This window comes from Copadichromis virginalis, linkage group LG7 (genome assembly GCF_057382275.1).
Source record: "Copadichromis virginalis isolate Kocher_CV1m ecotype Utaka linkage group LG7, C_Virginalis_male_GT1.1, whole genome shotgun sequence".
NCBI classification, from domain to species: Eukaryota; Metazoa; Chordata; class Actinopteri; order Cichliformes; family Cichlidae; genus Copadichromis; species Copadichromis virginalis.
In genome coordinates this window covers 48,660,074-48,686,012 of record NC_140624.1, presented here as the reverse complement: position 1 = coordinate 48,686,012, position 25,939 = coordinate 48,660,074, and the positions used below count along the sequence as shown (strand labels likewise).

The window sequence follows — 25,939 nt, the reverse complement described above, 5'->3', positions numbered from 1 at the left end:
TTATTAATTCTGACTTTTTTGGTCCACTCTGAGCTGCAACTTAATACTTAATACTGATAAACAAAAAGACCGACCTGTGATTCTGTTCTGAAACGAGATGGCCTTTTATTGGTTGATGTTAAATATCACTGCATTCATATGCAGCTGTAAAACCGCCGTGAAGGATGATGCGTTAACAAACACAACACATGAAAATCAGTATGTGTCTCATGCACACGCTCCCGGGTTAATGCCTGTATGAAGTGCTTTGATGATTGCATTAAAGATGACAAATACCTATATGCCAGCACTGAGAGGAAGAGCCGAGTGATACATTAGCCAATACATTTCTAATATGAACGCTCCTGAATGCATTTCAGTCAGCCATTGCAGACAGATTACTAGATATTGCATTCCTGTCTAATAATAAAATGAAGAAATAATTACGCAGCTTGCGGGTAATGGGGAGGTGGAGCAGTGATGGATTTGATTAAAGTTGTCAAAGAAAACAGACGCTAATGACTGTGTTGATTAGTTACATTGCTCTAATGCTGCTGCTGGTGCCATTAATCTGCAGTATAAACAAAAGTATCATGCTGGTCCCTGCTGTGCTTGCAGTTTGTTTGCTTGTGTGTGTGTGTCTGCCATCATGGAGACACTTTCTATTTTTTTGTACTATCCAGTCAAACACAAAGTTCTTTTGTGTGCCTGTTATTTGGGGATAGTGCATATTTTAATTTGACAAATATAGCTAAAAAAATATTATTTTGAAAACAAAATTCATTTTTAATTTCACTCCATACCTGCCATTTATTTCCCAGCACTTTTTCCTCCTCAAAACTAAAAAGGCCCGCCCACTGCAGGACCTTATTCAATTAACACATTGCCTTAATTGATTGATATCTGTACCACAGATAATCCCCTATGCCCCCCTGAGATCCCAAAATGAAAAAGAGCACACTGCCTCTGGCATGCATACACACACACACACTAAGCAGCCAGCCCTCCGTTGCTGCTCCATTAGGTCTGAATTGTAGTTGTGATGTGTGGGACCCAGGGGAGGTGTTATTGTCAGCCCTGATTTACTCAGCACCATCTGACATGGGGCTGGGGGGCCTGTGTGCATGTGTGTGTGTGTGTGTGTGTGTGTGTGTGTGTGTGTGTGTGTGTGTGTGTGTGTGTGTGTGTGTGAGGCCGTATATGAGAGACAACAGGCGTTCAGCCAGGCTTAGAGTCCTTTACAGAAAGGACTGTTAAAAGCAACAGTTTAACAGTAACCACAAAGTGATGGGCAGCCTTAAACCTCATCAGGATTTCATATTCTACACCTTGTAATTTATATTTTACGAGTGTTACGCTGCCAACACTGGTGGCTTCAAGAAAGAACGTATTATATTTATGAATTTATTTCTTCCTCCAATTAACAATCCTTGGTGAAAAAAAATGCCCCACTTTGTTTATTATATTTATTTGATTTGAGATAAAATAAATAAAAATGTCCAAGATTGGGAGAAACATGGCTCATCCAATCGCAAATGGTTTTCATATTATATGATACTATATCCAACATTTTTGTTTGTTTGTTTTTTCCTGTTTCCCACTGCAGTTAATATAAAAAAAAAAGTTCACTCACTGATGATTTCTTATACTAGCCAAGTGTGATGTTCTCATTTTAAAAAACAATTTCCATTATAAGAATGTTGTGAACAATTTAATAAACTAAATGGTGAATGAAAAGAAAAAGAAAAAAAGAGGCTAGTTTGTTGATATTTACTCCGGTAAGCGGAGGTGTGGTTGCAGTGCTTTAGAGCAACACACAAATAATTTTTTTGATCTGTTGTTAAATAATTTTTTTCCTTGTTTATGACTGTGAGCTGGCAGTCATAAAAAGGTATCTAAATTTCATTTGTAAGTGTAATTATAACTCATTGTAACTGAAAAAAAAAAGTTCTGTAAAGCACTGAAAAAACCATGATATGAAAATAACAATTATAATGTGCATTACGTTACAATGTATGTTACAGAATTAACTTAAGTCTTGGTTTTATAAATTTTATTTTACAGACATGATAAAAATATACGTTATTAGAGGATTTGTTTGCTGTAATATCAGAAATTAGAAGAAAAGACTGAAGTATCATTGACAGTCTCATAAACTGAAGTTGGCTAACATAGCATAGTATAAAGGCTGTAAGCAGGGGAAACTGGTTAAAAGGAAATCCACATCAAACAATAATTTGATGTTTTTACATTTTTTTGTATGATGATGGAAAAACCCTAAAACAAAAAAACATACATAACACTGCAATAATAAGCTTTAGATGCAGTGAATAGCAGATGTTTTTAAACCAACTGCACTGTTTCCTTTGGTTTTCATTCTTTATGCTGGACTAGTTGTGTCCTGTTTAGCTTCATATGCAACAGCAGACAGAAATGAGAGGGGCATTTAACTTCTCATTGGATGCTCATCTTAAAAATTTAAACATTTAAGAAGAACCTTTTAAAAATGCTGATTATTTATATTGTGTGCATACTTTGAAATAAAATAATTTGTTATTTATGATGAAATTTTAACTGTTATAAAAGTGGGTTAAGATGCTTTTATTCCCCTCCCTATTTTGTTCTTCTTTTTTTTTTTTTTGCACACATGTTACTGCTTTTTATAGAAATCCTGTGCATGAGTCAAGAATCATGCAATCTTCAACTGCTTTTAATTGTGTACAATACAACAACAATCCTACTGATTCACACAATTAAGTAAAGTTTGGTTTTCCTAATTAATTTTGTTAATTAATTCTTGTTCTTTCTGTCTCAGTCGTATTCTTCCTTAAATTGCGTGCAACCTTGTACAAATACAAATGTACACTCCATATATCACGTTACACTTTTCCCCACCTACTTCTATTTCCTCTGAATTTTCCCACCATTTACTTACGCGTTACGCTCTTCATTCAACTTAAGTTGTTGAATATGCTTTCCGTAGCAAGTCTGTACAACCCATTTGACAAATTGTATAAACGACCCTAATCTAATTTTTCACTCAGAAAATAGTGGATTTCCAACTCAATCTGAAAGAGTGGGGTGACATAATCCCAGTTATTTGCTTAGAGGAGTTCACCCTATGGTCATCAAAATCTCACACCTGCAGAGTGACAGGCTACGGCCACACTAATGCGTTTTCGCATTAGTAATGAGAAGTGAAGGTAAAAGAAAGGGTGAAAATGTTAAAATGTGATGGGGCCGAGAAATCCAAAGAACTTCTTAGAGTGTAAATGCATGAAGCTATAGCACAGGTGCCACGTTACTGCGCCTTTCCTTTAAGCAAAGGAAAGCAACAAATAAGCCTTTCTAACCCAAATGCAAACAACCCAGTAAACTGACCGAGCCTTTGACTGTTCACTCTCACCCCCTTACTCTCTTTTCACCAAACACTCTCTGGGTCAGGTTACACACCTGGGATGCAACAATGATACCTGCCTCTCAGCTGGAAGGATTCAGCTCTGGTGTTCCTTCCCTTGTTGTTGGAACCCGAGGAGCAGATCAGGCAGCCATTAGTGGCAGAGGAAGTTGGAGGTTACACTTCAAAACAAAAGAAGGGTATGAGGACAGCTGGCTGTTGTCCTCGTGCATGTCAAATTTTACAAATCTGCATACAAAAACGCACAACCATGCACAAGACTCGGATTCAGTCTCTCTGAATGCAGCAGTATTTCCTTTAAACGCATTATCCAAAAATGGACAGATTGCAAATATTTTACATTCTGCTTGGTAATTTAACCTTTTTCACTGGATCCTTTAGTGTAGCGAAAAACAATATTTTAAGCGAAACTACATGATGTAGCATAAAATGGAAAAAAAAGAAAAAAAAGTTTTCAAAGGTGTCCATAAGTATATTGCTTCCATCGCGGTTTATTGATTTACATATTTAGGATGCTTGAAGTGAAATTGAAACAGGTAAAGCAAAATGGCTTATGGATGGTGAGCACAAATATCAATACAAAAAGAAAGCACCCATTAAAAAAAAACTACAGAAAGCATAAAGATTTAAAACTTGTATGATGCAAAGGTGTTTCCATGCGTATGTATCACAAGCCCTTATAGAAGGAAACACGTCAACAAAGAACCGCACACATATACACTCGCATGCACGCACACATTTACTGTTTAATCTATTTAATTGAATCTGACTTTGAATAACTAAACAAATGAGGAAATTCACAAGGGGCACTTGATCCCTTCTTGGATAATGGATTGGAGATTCCTTTCCCATAGGGACATTTGGGCAAACAAGACCCAGTAATCTCTGAATTGATGGGTTGACTGCATCAAATTTCTTCACTAAAGAGCTGTTGAACCCCTGATACAGTGTTGGTAGTTAGCCAGATACTCAATTTGCAGACACAGGCAGAACTGCAGGCTTGCTCTGGTTTCACAGTCAGTGTGGCGATATGTACTATAGAGATGTAAGATAAAAAATGCTGCAGGTAAGACGAATAAAGGGTGACTGCCTTGTTCGTTGGTTCTTGTTTCCCTGTTTTAACAATAATTTTTCAAGTGCTAAAAATAACCTAAAATGTAACAATAAAATTTCATCTTCAGTTTTCTGAATAACCGCTTCGAATACTTTACTCAATTACTTTTATGAGCGCTCATTACATAAGGTATGATGCACTGCTTTGTACAGCAACCAAAAAGGACTGAATCCCATTTTGATTTAGGTGACAAATTTATTAAAGTCCTGCCATTTAATTAGGAATCATCATCATCATCATCATCATCATCATTACCAGACAGAATAAATAAGACATAAAACAGGTTTTTTCCCACATAAACAAACATATACATCAGACCCCGGGTACTACAGTTCTTCCTTGGGGTGGTTTCTGGTAGAATGAAACGAACAAGTTACATCTGAGAACACACAAATGCATAGAAGTAATTGGATCCCTAGGTACCATTTAAGACAACATCTACAATTTTTGCCTATATCCCTGTTCAAGAATGTACAAAGTCCTCATATGCGGGTTCTTATTCATGTCCAAGAAGGGGTTTGTATAAAAATAAAGTCTCCACAATGATAAACCATTATATATATAGACATTTGGCAACAACCAGACATTTAAAGACTTTGAATGTTGAACTGAGTTCTGCACCTACTACACTTTAGTTAACAAAGAGCAGTGGGCGGAGAGGGAGAGTTGGTAAAGCAAACAAAAGGTTGATGTCTAAACTTTCTGAGTGTGTGTGTGGTCTCTATATTGTTCTTAAAGAGCTTATAGTGGTGTCTGAAAATGGAGAATTTTTGAAAAACTCCTTACTTTGCATACAGTATTACTACTGAAGGATAATTGTTAGGCCAAGTCCTTAAAATGAGGAGCATTGTCTTCCTTACTTTCATTCAGATAACACACTCCGAATGAACCTGTCAGTCAGCTATTGATGTGATCCAGGGACAGCAATCTGCTTCCTTTCCTTACACAATCACAGCCCTGTGAGACTATTTTCCAACTCTTAAAATCCAACAGAAGACACAAAAAATGCAGAAAAAAAGCTCAAACTTGTTATTGTTGACCAATCAAAACTGCCCATGGTCCACTTCATCTAACCAGGAGGCAGGACTGGCTGGAAAATCTGGGTATCCGCCGCTGCTGCCGGTAGAGAGGTCTGAGCTGGGGCCGTTAGCTGCCCCCATGGAAACCCTCACAGCAGGGTTGATCCCAGGACCGCTGCCTTGGGCCATGATAGATAGGGCAGAATCAGGGTAGACCAGGTTGGAGATGAGAGGCTGGTGTCTTGGTAGTGCCTGAAGTGACCCCGGTGACTGAGGAAGGCTGTAGGGGCTGTTGGAGCGCATGTCGTGGAACTGGTCTTGAGAAGGGAGGACGCCGTGCTCAAGGGGGAAAGAGTTGCCCGCTTGGCGGCCTCCCATAGCTGGAGAGGACTCGCTCAGGCTGCTGTAAATGCCGTTAGTGTGGCCAAGCTCTGACATTGGTGGTTCATCTGTCAAACAAGGATAAAGATAAAGGAATAATTAAGATAATTAAGATTACAAGAGTAATAAAAAATAGCAGAAATGTTTGCAAAAAATGAACTTCAATAGAGCTGATGCAGTGTGTTCAAGTCAAGTAAAGCTGCACAAATGAGACTTCGCAAACCCATTTTCCTGATTCAAGTAACTTCCTCACATTGTTAGCTTGGTGAACTAATTATTAACCCTTCCTTGAATATAATAATATACTAAACCCAGAGAAAAATATGAAACGAGAGAATATGCTGTATGTCACACCTCAGCAAAAACCATAAGTGGCTTAGGGAGGTTATCAGAGCAGCTTGGGCTGCCAGCTTCCAGTTAGCTAATGTGTTTGTTCTCCAGTTACAACAATTCATCATAAACATCCAGTCAACAAAGTACTTTCTGCAAGACGAAATTTTACTGCAGCACTTTGTGATGTGCCTGGAATATCAGACACTATATTCTTATTTGAATATCGTCACAGCTTCATGTATCGAAACGTGAAAGGAAAGCAGATTTTTGCTCTAAGTAAGCAAGTAAGACACATAGTCACAAAGCAGAGCAAAATAATAATAAAAAAAATGATGATAAAAATACTATTTTATTTTATCATCTGGTTTTTTTGTAAATAGCATTTGCAAAAGAAAGCCAAGTTAAACAGAAATGTGTTCAACTTCTTTTTAAAGGAGTCAGCTAAATGTAGCTGGAGTGGTAGATCTGGTGCCATTGTGTAAAAAGCTCGTCAATCTCATATGAGGAAAAATTCATTTGAGCCGGTCATCACTTTCCACTGCCTATCAATATTCCACAGTTCAACAATAATGATGGGTCTATTCAGTTTCCCTGCTTTATTATAAATATTACTCTTTACATACTTGCTCATGTGAAAACATATCATAGTAGGAAGGCAACAAGTGCATGTAATGAATTTAATTGTGAGCATGCTGGCTCACCTTTATGGCAGTTACACTTAAAGTGAAGGAGCCATCTTTATGTTAGTAGTAGAAGTTGTGCTTTTCTTAGGGCACATTTAAAAGAAGCTGTCTCTTCTCTCAGTTATTGCATTGTTGACGCTACCTGTGAAGGACACCTCTGCATCACTGTCCATGCCCTCCTCCTGGATGCTGTCCTTGTCAGATTTGGAGCTACCCCGTGACCTCTTCATATTGCGAAAGTACTGCCCCCATCTTTGGCGCCCGGCATCTTTCTTCAGCCTTTTTTCTTTAGCTCGCCTGTTCTGAAACCACACCTGCAGGGTTAAAAAAGAAGAAGAAGAAATTGTTTTTAGTCAAAGTTGCGATACTTCATGATAAATCATTAGATACAAATACAGTGTCTGACTGATTAAACTAATTAAATCATTTTCAGCTTGTTTTGTTTCTATCATTTATTTAATTTTCTCAGTGTAAAAGACTTTGAACAAGTAGCCACTTTTTTTTTCATCGTTATGACTTCTAAAGAAGTCAAAGTCTCCTACATCTGATGTCCTCAGCTCCTTACGTGATGCACATACTATGCTTTAAAGCATTAAAGCAAAATTAATGTTCAGAGACTGTCCGGACACCACTTCACACCCACTTCAGCTCAGGTGAGAGACTTGAGCAGTGACACCGAACAGTAATCCTTTTTGGTGTTACTGCTAGTGTCCCCAGCATCAGATTTATCATGCATTTAATTAACTTCATGACAGCTACAAGTCGTCCTCAACTTAGAGCAGACAGGTTATCTCGCCGGTGACTTCTAATATTTGAAATTTTGTGGCTTTGCTTTTGATCCGCTCAAACTCTGGCTTACAGACAGCAGTATATGTGCAGCCGGTAGTCTTAATTTGTCTGTAATCTCACTGCCTTCTGGTGTCTGTGAAGTCTGATACTAAATGCAAAAACTTCTTTTTTCTCATTCATTTTATCTTGCACACAAAATGTATTCATTTCAGTCACGAGCACAGAAAGCAGTTTTACATTCTTGTTAATGATATTCCACCCTGAGTGAACCCTCTTCACCCCTTCGCTTTCACTGAATAATGAGGAGCATTTTAGTGGCTTCTGTCTCTACTTTTGTCCTTGCAAATAAAACAATATATATGACCACCACCCAGCAACCAGGAGGGGGCTCTTCAGCAGCAGACAATATGCGAGGGGCCCTCTTAGCATTGTTAACGAGCTTGCACTTAAACAGTGCTGACGTTCAGTCGGACTTCATTTTACTCCATCTAGCCGTAAATCCGCCCCCCACGCCACCCAGCAGGCACCCACACATATATGCACTTGTTCGTACAGTACACTTGTGCCAGGTCAGCTACAATTGTCCCTTGATAATGAAGTCAGGACACTAATGGAATAGCCTTTAATGGATAATAATGTACTCTACCTGCACAACCCGCATATCCAGACCCGTCTCTGATGACAGCTGCTCCCGCACATGGCGGGCTGGTTTTGGAGAGTTATTGTAAGCGTTCTTCAGTGTCTCTAACTGTTTCGCAGTGATGGTCGTTCGTGGCCTTTTTGCTGTAGAATCGGCCTCTGAAAGACAGATGGACAACATACAGTGTCAGCACTGGGCAGGCGTTTTTTTGAGATTCTATGTGGATCTGAAAAAGTAACAATATTTGTTACTAATATTTGTAAATGTGCAAAAATATTTAAAGACAAATTCAATATTTTTAACTGTACAACAGCTGTCAATCAATTTGCTATAAAGAAATAAGCTCCAGTCTAGTCCATCCAGCTAATTCTGTACAGACATCCTCAGTTGCCAACATTACAAAAAATATACGTACTTATTACAGCAACCAACAGCACATAACCTGCATAACATCCTGTCTCCTAATTTTACATAAATAGATAAATTCCCTTCAGCTCATAAACCCTAAATCTGGATCCCTGTGCATAACTGCATCATGTCTGCACATCTGTTTGCCAGCACAGCAAAATACAAAGCCATCATCCAAATGGATGCTGCCCAAGTAATTGCACCCTGTCATTAGTAAAATAAACGTGTGTGTTTTTGGTGAAAACTTGTGTTCACTCACTGCATAAATCAGCACAGTAAATTCAAACAAACAGATGGGGAGATAAAAATCGGCCATGCCCACTCTGCCCTATCACGAATGAGCCTGCTGGGACTCTCAGTAATATGAGGTAAAGCAGAGCACTGATACAAAACAGAGTATCTGGTGAACGTGTTTTAGGCTGTTGGCCTGCGCCACCTCATATCATTTCAATGACTACAAGTCAGCTGTTCATTTCAAACCAGTATAAACACTGCATCTAACACTAAAGCTCAAATTAATCAGTGCCCCACTATATGCCACGGTTAAAGCAATGTTTTTTTAACAGCTATAATTGCAAACTTTTACTCTGAAACAGCTTTAGTGGTCTTGAAGCATGTTTAATTTTAATTATGGACTTTTTTAAAATCAAAAACTATCATGTAAGGGAATTATTTTATATTTATACACATGAATAAACGTTAGAAACTATTCCTACAAAAAATAATAAGTGGAATGTCAATTTGCAGCATTTGCAATGTAAAATTCATCCATGCAGACATGTATATATTGCAATGACTGTAGTGGAGAACAATTCCTGACGCCACTGTATATCATTTCCGTGCTGTAAATAATCCTGAAGCCCGCACAAACTCATACACGTGTATTCTTCTCTCACGGTCAGACATACATGCATCTCTCTCTTATTGAGTCTCTCCGCCCACTATAATAAGAGTTATTGAAAGCTGATCCTTTCAAGTGCAGAGTGCAGATGTAATCCTCCTGACCTGCGCTTTATGCAGTTTAGTATCGATCGGTTTGGAGGCAATGATGCAATTAGCGCAGGTGGGTCAAAGTTTAAGGATGACGTCTGTCATGGCAGGTTGCTTAAAACAAGCAGACACACAAAGTACAACATGCCGGAGCCTGGAGTCTGACCAACTGATTTGCCGACCGTTTCCCGATCTGTTACATATCTGCAGCTCACCTCTCTGCTTGGCGGTCTCGTAGTCGGCCTTGCAGACCAGCCTGCTGTCCTCCATCAAATAGTACTCGTCACCTGTCGCAAGTTGCCGCTTGCATACAATGCAGGCAAAGCAGTGCAGGTGGTAGACGAAGTCCTGCGCCCTCCTCACCACCTGTGTGGGCGGAATCCCCTGCTGACATGCTGCGCATTTGGTCCCGAATCTCCTTTTGGAAACAGAAGGTTGCCATCAGTATACATCTCATCCAGCAAGCCATAAATGGAAATTGAAAAGAAATAATTAATAATCAATGTCTTATTTAGCACTGGTTTATTTTCTGAAAGCTGCTCACTTGAAGAAATCGTCTTTGCAGTAGACACTGTCACCCCTGGTGAAGCACTTGTCCGCCAGTTGTGCCTGGCAGTCGCTGCACTTCAGGCACTTGCTGTGCCAGTGGCGATCAAGCACTTTGAGAATAAAGCGATCGACGATGTGTTGATTGCAGCCTGCACACATTGGGATTTCTGCGGGAGACAAGATGGAATCACAGCATTTTAGTCTGTTAAACGAGACGAGAAATGAAAGGAAAAAAATCACGAAGGGAATCGGTGCGCAAAATGACAGCCGGGCATGCTCATTGTGTTTAAAGAGACTCTGAATAATTATCTCCTAATGGACACAACTGTTTAATTATGCAAGACTCCCAATAAGAAAACGTCCCGCTTTATAGATAAAATAAAGAGCGGGAGGGTCAAAACACTGTAAATATAATGATAGTAATTAGATTTTTCATTTCACCTGACCCATTCTTCGCTTTTTAGCCCTTTCATCTATTTGTGTGTGTGCGTGTTTTTTAAAAGTATTGGCACATTTTTTTTAATAGCATCATTTATGTCCTGTTCATGCTTATGATCTAGGCCTAAAAACACTGGCAATCATTGATTTTATATATGTATTATTTATTTTGTTGTCGTATGAAATAACATAAAATTGAAGTCAGTTATTAGTTGTAAGCTAAAATTTAATTGGACAATTCATTTGGTAATTACGAGGATTAATTGTTGGCGTTTTACAGACGCCCTCTTTGTCTTGTTCACTTTTGAAAAAAAAAAAATTCATAGAAGTCACGGAAAAAGGAAAAATGAGACTATAATTTTTCATGCATTAAGTAGTAAAATCGCATTTGAAACCGAACAATTAGGCACATTTAAAAACTGAATAATCAACGATTACATTAAAAGTGATGTGTTATAAGCTATAAAATGATAAGAAATCGGCTAAATATGAATGTTTTTAAACTGCTTTGTGAGGCACACGTCGACAGTTTGTAACAACATTCATTCGTTTAAGGTAAAACACACTAAAACTGAAGAAAATGTGCATGGATTGAGATGTGCATACACGCTAACAGCGATTGCTGGTTTGCCTGTAAATTTCCCATGTTTGACTCCCCGGATAAAAGAGAGGCCTCACATGACCTGACACTACATTTTAAAGTATTTTTTATAATGTTCCTTCAGTGTACTTCCCACTTATGAAGCTATAAAATGAATAGATTTTAGAGACGCTTTAAGCGTTTAGCATTAAAACTGCACAAAGGCAAAATAAGGACAGCTACAATGGCAGGTAAAACCTTACGAGTCCTCTTTATTATTAATTAAAAGAAGCTCAACCACTTCATATTCCATCCGTGCAAGGAATCGCATTCCTATTGTTCTGTTGCGGGCTGCTCATAAAATATGAACGAACCATTTCTTCTGGTATCACCAGCAAGCTGTGCACAAGTGCGGTGGCAGCCACATCAAGAACAGGTGTATCCAGGTCATCATTAATTCAGAGAGCTCTGTAAAACTAGAAAGCTGCGGCCTGTAGTCTCACGGCACACACCAACATGGTGTCCAAGCAATTTGCTCACCTTGGAGGGCCCACTTCAAAATACTAAAATGATACACGAACATCCCAGCTGAAATTACACGCATCACGTCAGCAATCTGATAACTGATCAAAATGAACGGTCATAAATATATAACCATGTTCGCGCATTTAAAAACAAAAACAACAACTTGTGAATGTTTACAAGAAAAAAATGCCCAGTTTATTTCTGACTGCAAAATATAGAAAACATAATTAGAGATTCGAACGGTGGATAAATCTGAGTTAAACCGGATTTAACCTCCACACAGAGCATCAAACGAAATTTGAAAGACAGTTCAGGCAGATCAAAAGTTAAAACCCGGTGCTTACGATTGCTCCTGCAGAAATGTGGAGCAACACGAAATGACACGCTGTCAGTCCTGGAAGGTTTTATTTTCCAAAATAAAAGACTGCAGCTGTGGAACATCACCAGTTATGATAGCGCACGCTCAACAGACAGCAATCCCCGTGCAAGTCCCGTGGCCGTATATGACGGCCTTTTTAAAAGGTGTGTGTGAACACATGCCACACACACACACACACACACACACACACACACACACACACACACACACACACACACACACACACACACACACACACACGTATGTGCAAAACGAACAATGTGATTATATTTTGCCTTGGTTACCTTTTTGCAACTCCTCGCTGTGAGCCAGCAGAGCGAACAGCATCTCCGCGTTATTTGGTGCCTCTTTTGGAGAGTTGAGCTCAGCATGTCCATCCATTGCTCATGATTAACACTTACATTAAATCAAACCTGCTTTGCTTGTGTCTATCCAAACACACATACACACACTCACACCGGACGTGTTGTCAAATTCGAGCTTGCAGGAGCCCGGGATTGAAACACAAACGCGCGAGAGTCCAGGAGAGCTCGCTTTTATGCTTCCCCGTGCTGAAGCCAGGGCTGTATTACGCTGCGCCGTTTCCTAGGCGACAGGGAGATGGATTAACATCACCTACTGAGTACCTTACCCCGGATCCGAATAAACAGGAGGTTAGGGGAGAAGCTAATAGCTCTTCTGTGCTCAGTGAGGCACTATAATGTTGTAGCCTATTACTTTACAAACATGAAGAGAAAAGATCGAAAAAAAGCACTTATTTTTATTGAACTGAAATCTATTTGTCTATATGATAGATAGTCATATATGTTTTCATGAAAAAATAATCATACAACACAATATTGTGGCAATAACGTTTGATATGTCTTCTTTAAACGCTTAAAGTTTTGTTTTAGGCATAAAAATATCGTAAATACTGAAACACCTGGAAACTTTTTTTCACTGGGTAATTGTAATGATTTAACTATTTCAGATGCTACAACTGCAAAAAAGAAAACATACAAAAAAAAAACCCCCTGCATGTGCAACCTGATCACATACAACGACCATAGCGGAGCGTGCCTAGAAAAGGTAAGTATACTAAGTCTCAGCTTTTATTTTTTTAGTAAGTTTTTTGTGTTTCTTCCAATTAATTACATTTTGTAATGTAAATTATTTATTTATGTATTTATTGGTTCATGTTCTCCTAAAAAAAAAAAATTACTGTGATTAAAACTGCCACACGACTAAGTATACGCCTTAATTCAGATTCCAATGCATGCGTAAAAGAGAGAATAATAACTTTTAACTAAAGCAATTCCATCTATTTCATAATAATAATAATAATAATAATAATAGAGTAAATTGTATGATTTCATGAGTGCTTTCTTTTTGCATTCCTCCGCTCGGTCAGATTTTTACATTCATTGTAAATATCTTACTAACTCACGAACACATGCATAACTGAGCACGCATACGCAATCTCCATGTCATGTTGAGTGTCTGCTTGAAGACAAGTGTTTATTCAGGGGAGAGATTGGCTGTTCAATAACATGTTGATCGGGCCAGCACCCCAATGAATTTTATTGACACTGATCTTTGGCACAAAAGAGCGCCTGGGGAAATCTCGGGTAGTGCCACAACCGCCAGGACCCGCTGATGAATCTAAAATCAATGTCCCATTTGCCTGTATTTCAGAAGTATATGAACGACGTTTTGGAGAAAGGTGTGGGGTTCATGTGTGCCCCTCTTACTTTTCAGCTTTGTAATAATATTTATGTCATATTGATCGCTCACTTTTGAGGGGGTGAGCCGACAGTAATGTGGCAACAAAGCCATAAAATGACTAATAAAGGTTATCTTATCAGAGAAGTGGCAAGTCGGTTAGGAAAAAGGTTGCAACGTTGATAAAACATGTATTTAAAAAAAAAAAAAAAAAAATCAAAATACAAATGTTTAAATCTGTTGAAACATGTGGCGGAAATCGGATTGAAAAATATTTTAAGATTTGAATGATTCTTTATTTCAGATAACATAAGTGACTAATGCTACAAAATTGTTCCAGAATCTAGCGAAATGAAGAAGCATCGAACATGAGACTTTTCTGGACACTAAATAACATTTCTAGACTACAATCTACTAACAATTCAAAGCCTAAATTCCATTTTTCCCCCCCATAACCAGCCCCCAGTAGCGGCCTCAGGTGTCCCACCTGTCAGGGCAGGTGGGACACCTGTTGAGCATGTGTCGTGTTGCTGGGTCCGCTGGTGGGAGCGACTTCTTTCCTACTGGCAGTCTGTCGTGCGTCCTCACAGAGGCTGTTATTGCCACAGCGGGCCCAGTGCTGTCCCCATATCCGCTTCCTGCGCCATGAGCACGGGCGGTGTGAAATGACAACACGCGCATAACATCTGTTCCTGTGAGTCTCCAACAATGAAGACTCATTACGGATTCATAACGTCTCCCACACGCAGTGCAGAACAGGCGTCTCTAAACAGTCTATATGCACCACCGTGGGTTGCCCAGCAGTCTTCGTGCAACTTTTTTTTTAGTGCAGTAACATAAATGCCTTATTTATGTTAGGTTTTTTTATTTAATTTTTTTTATTTACACAGGTTTGCACCTATTTATATATTTAGCGTTACAGCGACTGTTTCATGCTTGTTACAGATCACTTAAATTAATTTTCAGTCCTGCTGTGCCGGACAGGATCGTGACGAATTCACGGACCCACGGCGCCCAATTAAACTGTATTTGATAGCTGTGTTTCTCCAAACCCTTTGCGTAATTTGCATCAGTTGTAAAAACAGGCAGGCTGTTTTCTTACCTTGGCCAGAATTGTACCGGGAGAAATTCCCGGTGTTTTGACAGCTTGATCCCGGGTGTTCAAGCAGCATTTTGAAGATGATCCAAAACGAAGACTCACGTCTGTGATTCAGCAGCAACAACAACAAAACCTCTAACGCGACACTGAGAATGTGGATTCAAAACCCCGCACTGTCCTGGAGACTTATCCTCTGGAGATGAAGCTGAGGTTTGTTCAACTCTGGATGAATTTCGGCAAAAAGTTAAAAAGAACTTCCGTGGACCTTTTCCCGTTCGACAGCCAGCAGGAATTGAAACTTTGAATATTCATCAAGTTGATCTTGAACGTTGTGTCGATACCATTGAAATGAGAAGTGGGAAAGTGAGCCTGCACCTTGCAAAACCTACTTCAGCTGAAATAATCAGCGGTCAGCGCTGCCTCTGTCCAGGGTGCTGAAAGGGGAGTTTCCCTAAACAGGCTCGAGGGGTGTGTGCCGCTCAGATAGCCCCAGAGGCTATCTTTAAGCGCGCTCACACACGCGCGCACGCACACTTGCCCTCCCCCTCTCTCTCCCTCTCTCTCCCTCTCCTTATCTATGTTGTGTTGCACGTGCCTCTCTTTCAAGGCGCACAATGGGGCAATTGGGCAGTGCTCTTCTCCATTTTATTTGATTAAAAATAGACCGGCACTGCATTAGATAGATGGAATGAAGATGCCATTATGTAAGTTTATTAAAGTAAACTCACTTTAAAAAAAATAATGCTTGAATTAAACACATTTTTCCTTCTGGGACTAGTTTACTGAAATAAACATCAATCGCCTAAAAACAGAAAACAATACATAAAATAATTCAACATGTTTTAATAAGCTGTTTTTCTCCTCCAGTGTAAAGTGGTAAAAAGGGGCATCGCTAAAATGAATTTTTTTGGCTGGTCTCGTGACTGTGAACTGGTCCCATTAGCACCATATGAGACATAACTACACTGAGCAATTTCCTACAGCTTTGATTCAATTTTCCTCGCCCAGCACCCCAGCCCCATGAGTGGTGTAAGCCAATTAGATTCACTACGCTGTTCATTAGTCCACTTGAGGCAATTAGTCCACACATCAAAACATCCAAAGAAATCAACAAGTTCCCCCCCACCCCCACCCCTCTCACATTCATCATAACTGAGCATCGCCACATCTCCTCTATAACCTCCTATAAACACTCACATTTATTATTGCATGACATTAAGCTCAAAACATGCCTGCTGGATGCTTGTTTTCATGGGTGACTTTTTGTTGTTTTGTGGGCAGTAATCTCTGGTCAACAAGGCTGCACGGATCCCTGTACAGATTAAGGGAGAACTGTAAATCTGGAAGGAGCTGAACGCAGTAACTAGGCTCCTAAAGCCAGTGCAGCATCAAAGGAGCTTAAACCAGAAGCACAACAACAGGGCTGCTTTCCTTTTGCTCTCATCAGCTGTCTTCTCTGATTGTGTTCTGCATTATAAAATTATGTAATTACATATTTATCACATAGGATATAAAACAGATCTGGGTTAGGAACAATTAATAATTGATTAATATCCCTATTAATTCTACAATTCTATTATTTCCGTATACTATAAGTGCACAAATTCTCTATTTTTGGAGGAATGTGAAGCACTCATGAGCGATTAGAAATCCATATCTAAATTTGTGTCACTACAGCTTTTTCCATGGGCACTTTCTTTTCTCTGCCAGTCTTTTTGTGTTATTCTATCCTCAGCTCCCTCACACGAGTATTATGATGATTATCCAAAAGATGCCGAGGCTCTTTTCCCTGTTTGTTTGGCTGCTGTGAAACCTCAAGTGTCATCACAGAAAATTGGTAAAGTGTAATACACCTGGGTCCTACTTAAGAAAGCAGCTGCAATCAGCTCCTAATGATTCCATATAAGACTCTGCCTTTTACACCTATGAGAACTTTATTATTATTATTTTTTTTATCATCTCACAAGTGCCACACAAATGAGGGCTACTTCAAAGCACACACAGGGTGCTTCACATGAAACCTCTGTTGTCCTTCAAGTGGAGGCACTTTTCTGAACAAGCGAGTGTTTTGGTGAAGGACACAAATTTATACTCAGATCTGTTAGGTTTCAAACGTAATAGAAAATCAACTTCACTTATACTTGAATTCTTTTCTCTAAAATGATTCCAGTTGGAGTGGTGGAAAACCCACCTCGCTCCTCCACTATCTATCTATCTATCTATCTATCTATCTATCTATCTATCTATCTATCTATCTATCTATCTATCTATCTATCTATCTATCTATCTATCTATCTATCTATCTATCTATCTATCTATCTATCTATCTATCTATCTATCTATCTATCTATCTATCTATCTATCTATCTATCTATCTATCTATCTATCAGAGCTTGTTTCCCTGAATAAGGATGATAATAATAATAATAATGATACTACTACTACTAATAATAAAAAGAAGACACAGAGTTGAAGAGCTGACACTTTAGATGCGAACTAATCATAAACATGAAGATTCTGCTGTATGTTGTATCACATTATCACCAAGTCACAACATATTTATATGCATCAGTTTGTGCTGTTTTAAACTTAATGTAATTTGTACTAAGCCCTTAATGGATATAGAAGGGAAAAAGTGCACTTTCTGATATAAAACTAGACTATTTTGATTAATTTGTGATCATGGATGTCGAGTAAGTTTAGCATCTACAGAAAGACAGCTGTAAAAGAGAGCTCCAGGGGAACTAGGAATCCTTTACCTCTTACTTACTTCTGAATTAGACAGAAGCATCACTGAATTTGTAAATTTTGCTTGTCCTACTAGTACTGCTATTACTACTCAACTACTCAAAAAATAGAAAATGGAATTTTAATTTTAATCAAACTATGTATATGATTTTAGTATGCTGTAAAGTTAAACAGAGATCAAGCCTGTTTGTTACATGGAGTAAATTTTGTTGCATCTCTTTCTTTTGTTTTGCTGTGTATAATATTTTATCACAGTAACAAACATTTATTGCATCATTTCTTGGCAGGGTCTCAGGGAAGAGTCTACCAAAGACAGAGAGAATATGCTGGCCCTCCTCACTGGAGTGGTGACACTGCTGCATCTCCAGAAATGAAGAAAGGATGAACCACATTTATTACAGTTTTTCTCGATTGGCTTGGCTCATTTCTTGAAACTGAGATGACATTCTCAAAACCATAAGGTCATTTGGCCAAACAGTCTTACAGTTCTGCCCGACATTATAGCTCACTAGCAAAATCAAATATCTTTCCCCAAACTCTTCGTCCATGCTTCAAAAGCAGATTCCTTTTCCATATAAAAGGCCAGTACAGTCAAAATAGCACAGATCCTTCTCAAGTGCCTTGGCACATGTGCATTCATTTAGTGCTTTTGTCAAAATAACCTGGATGGTTTAGCACAACACCATGGATCCCCTGCAAAAGCTCATATCTCTCCCAAAAGAGTTTATCCATGTGTCAAAACTAAATATCCTTCCCATATAAATAGTCAATGCCCCCAAAATGCATTATACCTTTGGCATTGTTTAAGCACTGCAAGTCAAAATGCTTAGACGTTATGTCACTGAGGCACAGGTCCAGCAACAGAATACCACTATGAATAAAACTAAAAGATTTTACAGTAAAATCAGCCTCCAATAAACCACTCATACTCAAGGAAACTGTCAACATTGTCATTCGTACAAAGAAATGTTAACATTAGAGAACATACTGTGAAAAGAAAACATATACAGGATTCTGTAAATGTGAACAGTTATAAACACAAACAAAAAACAAAAAAAACACAAATAATTACAGTACTCTAGGCCTACACACACACCAACACTGAATAGTTCAATAGCATAGTTCTGTACCTGTTTTCCCTGCGAAAGGTTTGGATGATGGAGGAGACTGTGGACCGAGGCACATTAGGCAGCACTCGGCGACCTGCCTCTGCCATTGTGAGGCGATGGTTTATAACGTGGTCAATAAGGGTGGCCCGGATTTCATCTGGGACATCATGGTGCCTCCGTGCTCCTCAGCCTCTTCCCCCTATTCCTCCACGCATTCTCACTCCTCCTCTTCCTCTTCTTCTTCCTCCTCTTCCTCGAGCAGGAAGTTGCTGTTGTACTTGGCGAGGTGCTTCCATGTTCACACTGCAAATGAAACTGGCCCCAGGCCAAGCTCTGTCTATATACTTTTGGCAGCAGTCATAATCATAGACAACACCTGTCAGGTATCTAAAAAACCTGCTTGATTGGTCATCTGAGATGTGGGAAACTGCTCCTTCGTTAGTTCTAATTTCACCTGATTGATTGTCAAGTACTGTCATAACTTTATCAAATGTTCCAAGCTATTCTTTCATGGTATTATATCTTTGACTAATTTTGACAGTTGAACAGACAATTGTGCATATGATGACTTACACAATGAAACCATGCTGATATGTTTTGGAGTGAGTAACCATTTCACTGAAAAATCAACAAATCAGTTTAGATCGCCAAGATCTATTTATTTGGAAAATGTGCTAAATGTGGGCTCATTGTGCTAACTGTAGCTACTTGTACATAATCATTTGAAAAGAAGCACAGAGTCACCTGAGACATGTACTAAAGCATTTGCAATTTGATAAAACCAATGAAAAATGACATTCTGTTGTGAACAATTGCAAGGTGGTTTGGAGATTTGTCCATGTTATTTTGAGAATGTCATCTCAGTTTCAAGAAATGAGCCAAACCAATCGAGAAAAACTGTAACAGGAACATCAACTGGAGAAGAAGTACGAAGAAAAGGGGGGGGATAAACACTAGGAATAAATGTGTGAAGATCTCCAGCAAAAAAATAAAACTGTCTATGTAAGCAGGAGGAGAAGAAACTGTAGGAGCAACTAAACACAGAGCTGCGGTTTGGGGAAGGCCTCGAAGGGGACTGGTGGTTGGTCCCGGGCCTGGTAAATCACCATGTACTAAATAGAAGTGAAGAAGTGAAAGAACTGAAAAGGGCTCGGAGGGTGGGGCACGGTGTATCTATGGTTATATGCATCAAATAGATATGGATGAATTAAAGGCAATGTTAGGAGAATTCATTCAAGTTCATCAAGTAACAAAAAAACTCCTGTTTGTAGTTTTGTTTTAGGTTTTCTCTTTAAATAATGTTTTAAAATCAAATCAATTCACAGACTTACAGCAGTATTTTTCACTTCTTTCCCTTCCTCACTCTGAAGTCACATTACATTCATTCAGCCAACTTGTGTGCTCCAGGCTGTAGAAGTGCATCTTCGGTTCAGCCGGTAGTATTTGAAACCCATCTTGGAAGAACCCTGTCTAGTAGCTTTTCTGTAAAAGACAGAAAACAAAAGAAACATGGATGACTATTTAATTGAGCATGAAAGTGAGAAGGCAGTCAAAAAGCAAAGATGAACATAATCAGGGACATGTGGAACTGATGCATAATGGGTTGTTGTGACTAAAATTTGCACTTTCCGTGGATTTCGGTGATTGCTAAAGCTTCCAGTATGTTTACATGCACAAGCAAACAAACAAACAGTAACAAAGACCACATTCACAGAGCAGAGTTGATTACATTTCAGCCAATAAACGTAGTTGTAAACTTCACTTAGCAGAATTCTTCCCTCGGTCATTTATAACTCCAGTAAGATTTGAAGTTAACAATCCTTAAACGATATCACAGAAATGCCTTTTTATAGTGATAGAAACAAGCTGTCAAATATTTTCCATATATTTGTAACAATAAAATTCTGAGTAGTTTTCAACACCACGAAAATTGATAAAGTCCTTATTCTAACTTAAAAAAATAGAGGTACAAAGAACTTAATATTTTAAAAATAAGTCTCTTTAGTCTTCTACCATATGCTGACAAAAGGCTTTTAAGGATTTCTCTGATATTTTTTGAAACTTTTGAGTTTAAAGAGGATCCAAAATATTCTCAGATGCCCTTATTGCAGCACACAATGCTTCTATGATCCTTTATTCAATTTTACATCTTTGCATACATCCAGAAACGTTACTCTGTTTTCCTTCCTTGTGTCTATTTGTATAACTACTTATGCACAGCTGAGTTGGGGGGCTGAGTGTTGCTGCAGGGGGTCCGTGTGCACCAATGCCACCCCTCTGACACCAGTCTGCCATTGTGCTCCTGTCATGATCGATCATGTCCTCCAAAGACTGGCCTTGTCCTGGAGGGAGGAGACCAATCACACGCCTCATTACCCAGGCTTGGTTACTCCTATGCGAAGTAGTCCCAAGACACCCCAGCCTGTTGCTGTTTGGAAAGAAGTAGGAAGAGTCCAAATGTGTGTGAGGGGTATAGAAAAAGAGAGAGAAAGATAAAAGATTAGCAGGATGATGTCAGGGAAGGCAGCAGAATCAAACCGGAAATTGAAAAGTAAGCCTTTACAGCGAATAACCCAAAAAGTTTCCGATTGACTGAGTAGACCCTAAGAGCATCTAAACATACTGAAAATAATAATTTAGTTAAAGTTACACTTTCTGTGCCCTCTGAGCAACCATCCTCTATTTTTCAACCACAGCCAGGAACTCTCATTGTTTTGAAATGGCTCCATCTGGCAAGGTTTCACTGACCAGGCGAGCTGAGGGTCGTTCCCCTAGCAGCTGGCTAAACTGCCCAACCGCTTTTCTGCTCAGCCCGGCGACTAACCGACACTCTCTGGTGGCTTTGCTGCTCAAACATACACAAACACGCACACACACAATGCTGCACAAGGCTAACTGTCCACTGGCCTGCCAGTCTTGAGGTCAGCTGGCTTGAGTTGAGTTTGGGGGGGTGTATGCTTGAAGGGTGGTGTGGGGCAAGATGGGTGACACCATTTAGCCCTTTGTTATATGCCAAAGAGAAGGAGTGTTACATGTGTACTGCAAAGAATTTAAAATGATCTTTGGGGGAAAAAATGACAAGTGCTTTAAAGCTCTATGTTTTGATTGATTGTGATCATTCATTTATATGGTTAACTCAACAGCTGGCCCTTAAGAACTGAATGCAGGTTTCATTATTTGTGTGTGAGGGTCTATGCTGCGCTAAAAAGCCTGCCAGTGCCGCCAATCAACCCCTTTGAATATTGATATGCTAATGACGAACAACACAGGGAACAATGCTTGAATGCTACCACTGGAAAGCGGTACAATGGCACTCCAGTCAGGCTCTGACACTTTTACCACCCAACATGTGTCCCTAGTTTCATGCTCAGACAATAAAGGCCAACAACTGTCTGTCCATTTATACAGGGGATTCTGTTACTCAGTGCGGATGCACTGTCTGGGGGTCCTGACTGGTTACATTGTGTTTTAGCTGTCTTTGTCCAAGATGGGAAACATAAGCATTGTAGAGCAATGATAAGCCACCCCAGAGGCAGACATAATGCCTACGAAGTCAGAGGTCAAACCTTTCAAGCAGAGCCGAAGCTTGACCTTGCGCTTCATTCCAGATGTTGACCTGCCTCAGGGATCTATCTGGTTTGTAGGTGGCATTTTTTGAGAGGAAATCAGAAGTTTTAAAGAGCTTACCAGTTATCTAAGCTTTAAAAGGGCAGGTTATGCCCATCTAATCAGGTTTGTTAGCCCAGATGGGAGATCCAAACTATGCATATTGATATGTTTTGATCAAAAGAAGCATCCTTGCTGCCAAGCATACCATCTATAATCCAAGGGTCCTGTTGGTAGATTCTTCTTTTTTTCTATCAGAACATCAAATATATCATGTGTGTGATGTATGTGTGACTGAGATTTGGTATTTTGTGCAGGGACAGGAGAAGCTGAGGATGGAACCAGCTGATACAACACCTGAACCACATCCTTATAAACGTGAATAGAGTACCACTTATTAAATCTCCTCACTCTATCACTGTCTTATCCTTTTATATTGCAATAACTAGATGGAAAGTAGAGAGTGAAACAGTGATTAGTGGCTATACGAGGCAACAGCGACCTTGGATGATGCTCGTAATCACTCTACTGCAAAACGAATGTATTTATTATTAGTAGTTTATTTGCTGATTAATTATACTCCATTTCAGAGCATACCAGACAGCCATCCTGCCATTAGTATTGCATGGGTCAGCCATTTTAAAGCTAGCATTTATCATTATGTCTCTGCACTATTAGTTGCTATTATTACTGAGCTTGTAGGGACACAGTAAATGAGTAAATGAGAACCAATTAAACGAACTGTTCAAATGACACATGATTTGCCACTCTTTCCTCAACCACTGCTTGTGTGTTTCTTCATATGACAGAGGATTTGAAACTGAATTCAGAGTTGCCTCTGACTAACAAACTAATGGTTAAAGATGGATGTTTGTATACCTCTTGTGAGTGGAGGACATAATGTGTTTTTCTTTTTTTGTCTTTCTTTTCCACTGAAGGGAGGGGGTGGGGTAGGTGCTTGTGGTCTAAACATTACGGATAAGGGCCCCGGCACACGCCTGCATGATGTTCGGTAATCCTACAGTCTCAGACTCATGACCCACTTTCTTGGAGAAACATGATGGAGCAGCAGCCTCCTCTTACCCATGAGGAGCCTCCAGACGCGGGGTGGAGGGGTGGAACAATCCCCCCTACTCTGTCAAGACAAAGGAAAAGGCAGACTCCTGTAAAGTCTCCCAAAAGCCAAATAAGAGGTTCAGGAACACTAATACCCAAACCTGATGCTCTTATTAGTTCAATCTGATGAATAATTCAGAGGATGTGCCACTTTGTTTCCAGTCCGGAAAAATAAAGGAAAAAAAAAATCTGTTAGTTGAGGACTTTATATATTTTTAGGTGGTTCTGCTGATACGCTTAAGATTCTTTGTGAATATCATGTTTTTTCAGGAAACCTTTGTAAAAATGTGCATTTATGCAGACGATGTTCTATTTTACTGGAAGATTTAAAATTTAAGTCGGTCAGTGGACCAAAGTGGCAAATACAGCCGCTGAGTGATCTTGGCCTTCATGTCAGATGGTTCTTCTTGAGAAGATTCTTAATACTTCATGCTGATCTGCCAATTCAATGTAGTTCTTTTGTTAACTACATCAGGAAATGGGAAGACTTTAAAGCAAGGATCTCAGCCATTTCCTAATTAAACTACTGAATTAAGCAGAGATCATCCACCGATACAAAGGAAATGAAATGAAAAGAACAGCTTCTCCACTATTATGTCTCATACCTTGGAAACATGCTGACCGACATCATGGCACGCGCTGAAGGCAAATAGGTCAACAAATGCTGCATTATGCATTAGATCATATCACCACCATACTTCTTATTCTTTTTATTAACCATCACCACCCGCCCCTGCTCTTGCTTTTTTGTTGCTGAAAACACACAGCTCTTACTTCTCTCTTTATCTTAATCCCTGGCAGACTTTAAGTGTCTGGCATCGAGGCAAAATCCCAAACTGCAGAGGAGCGTGTTTGGAGACCTAATCCCCTTACCCATAGACTCGAGTTGCCCTCAATTCACCTCTCCCAAAGTAGGCCAAGAACAAGGAGCCACAACAGAGAGGCAAGCGGCTTCACGAGGCTCAGTATTATCACGCGTCCCGACAGACAGGCATGAATGACACATACGTTGGCACATGCACACAGACGGATACATGGACTGATGGTGTATAAGCTGGTATACAGTACTATATAGACACATATGTGACAAGCTGACACACAGACACACCCAGATGCTAACCTGAATCATTAGACTTCTTCGACTTCTTTTATGTTCTTCAACAGTCAGATTTCAGTGTTTCAATCATCCAAATTGAATCATCTCCATATTCTGTTTCAGCTGATTAGATGATGACTTTCTGTGTACAGCTTACTGGGTCTTATTCTTAGCAGAACAGGAGGGGCTCAGTATTAACTGTTTACACAAATCAATAGTGTTCCAGATCATATCCTGCATGCAAGCGACGCTGTCCACATAGACAGTAGGTGTAAATACTGACATGTCTGCCTTGGACAATTATTCTTTGTTATTCAGGTTATTATTGACTTAAACACATGCATAGAGGTCAATACAATACCTCAAAGTCCCCTAAAAAAGTAGATTTGTGACATCTGTAAAAAGTCAATGGTGCAAGACCTCAATACTTGAAATGTGTAATTCACTTGTATTTTTATTTTTATTCCTATTTATTCTATTTATCCCCTTCGTATATTTTATTTATATCTGTCTCTGTATTTATATAAGTGTGTGTGTGTGTGTGTGTGTGTGTGTGTGTATATATATAACATTCTGTAATTGTAACTTCTGTCGGTGCTGTGCTTTTTGGAAACCGAATTTCCCAGAGGAACCCACCTGAGGGATTAATAAAGTTCTATCTTATCTTTTTTTTTTTTTTTCAAAACTTGTATATGTGGCTTTTTGCTATTTTATTCCACTTGTGGCCAGTGACACTGGGATTTGCAAATTTAAATATGATTTAAGTGATGGCAATAAAATAAACATTTAATGTTCTGTGAAATATGCACTTCTTTGTTCATGTAAATCAAATATATGGCAAATGCATGGAAGCTAATCATTTAGCTGTCACTATCCTCAAGCTGCATGCCAGTAAACAAATGTGATTCCTTTTTATTAGGCACAGGAAACCTGGAAGAACACCGATGGAGACTTATGCACAAAAGCGTGATTATTGTTTTAACATATCATGACTACAGTTTAATGTGGTTTGCAGTTTCTACCATAATAACTGAGTAAACTCAGACCTGAGAGGAATGAACAACGCTGCCACCCCTTGGCTCTTTGGAGTAAATTTACTCAGATGTGTTCGAAATCTAAGCAGTGGTATTGGCCGTGTGTGCATGCCTTATACCAGTTGACCACATGCTGCAACTTCAAATAAAGCAAATGAGTAAATATCAAACTATGTAAATAACAGTTGCCACCCTTCATGCATAC

At 39.3% G+C, this 25,939-nt stretch overlaps 1 protein-coding gene across 1 annotated transcript; it reads right to left on the bottom strand.

Moving 5' to 3' along the window:
* Window positions 1-4,706: 4,706 nt before the first annotated feature.
* Window positions 4,707-12,606, bottom strand: lhx3 (LIM homeobox 3). The gene is made up of 6 exons (XM_085465234.1): window positions 12,510-12,606; window positions 10,299-10,470; window positions 9,970-10,172; window positions 8,363-8,514; window positions 7,070-7,241; window positions 4,707-5,979 (listed from the first exon to the last, which is right to left on the bottom strand). Exons 1-6 carry the CDS (start codon window positions 12,604-12,606, stop codon window positions 5,555-5,557), a joined length of 1,221 nt encoding a protein of 406 aa, XP_085321360.1. The 3' UTR covers window positions 4,707-5,554.
* Window positions 12,607-25,939: the final 13,333 nt, after the last annotated feature.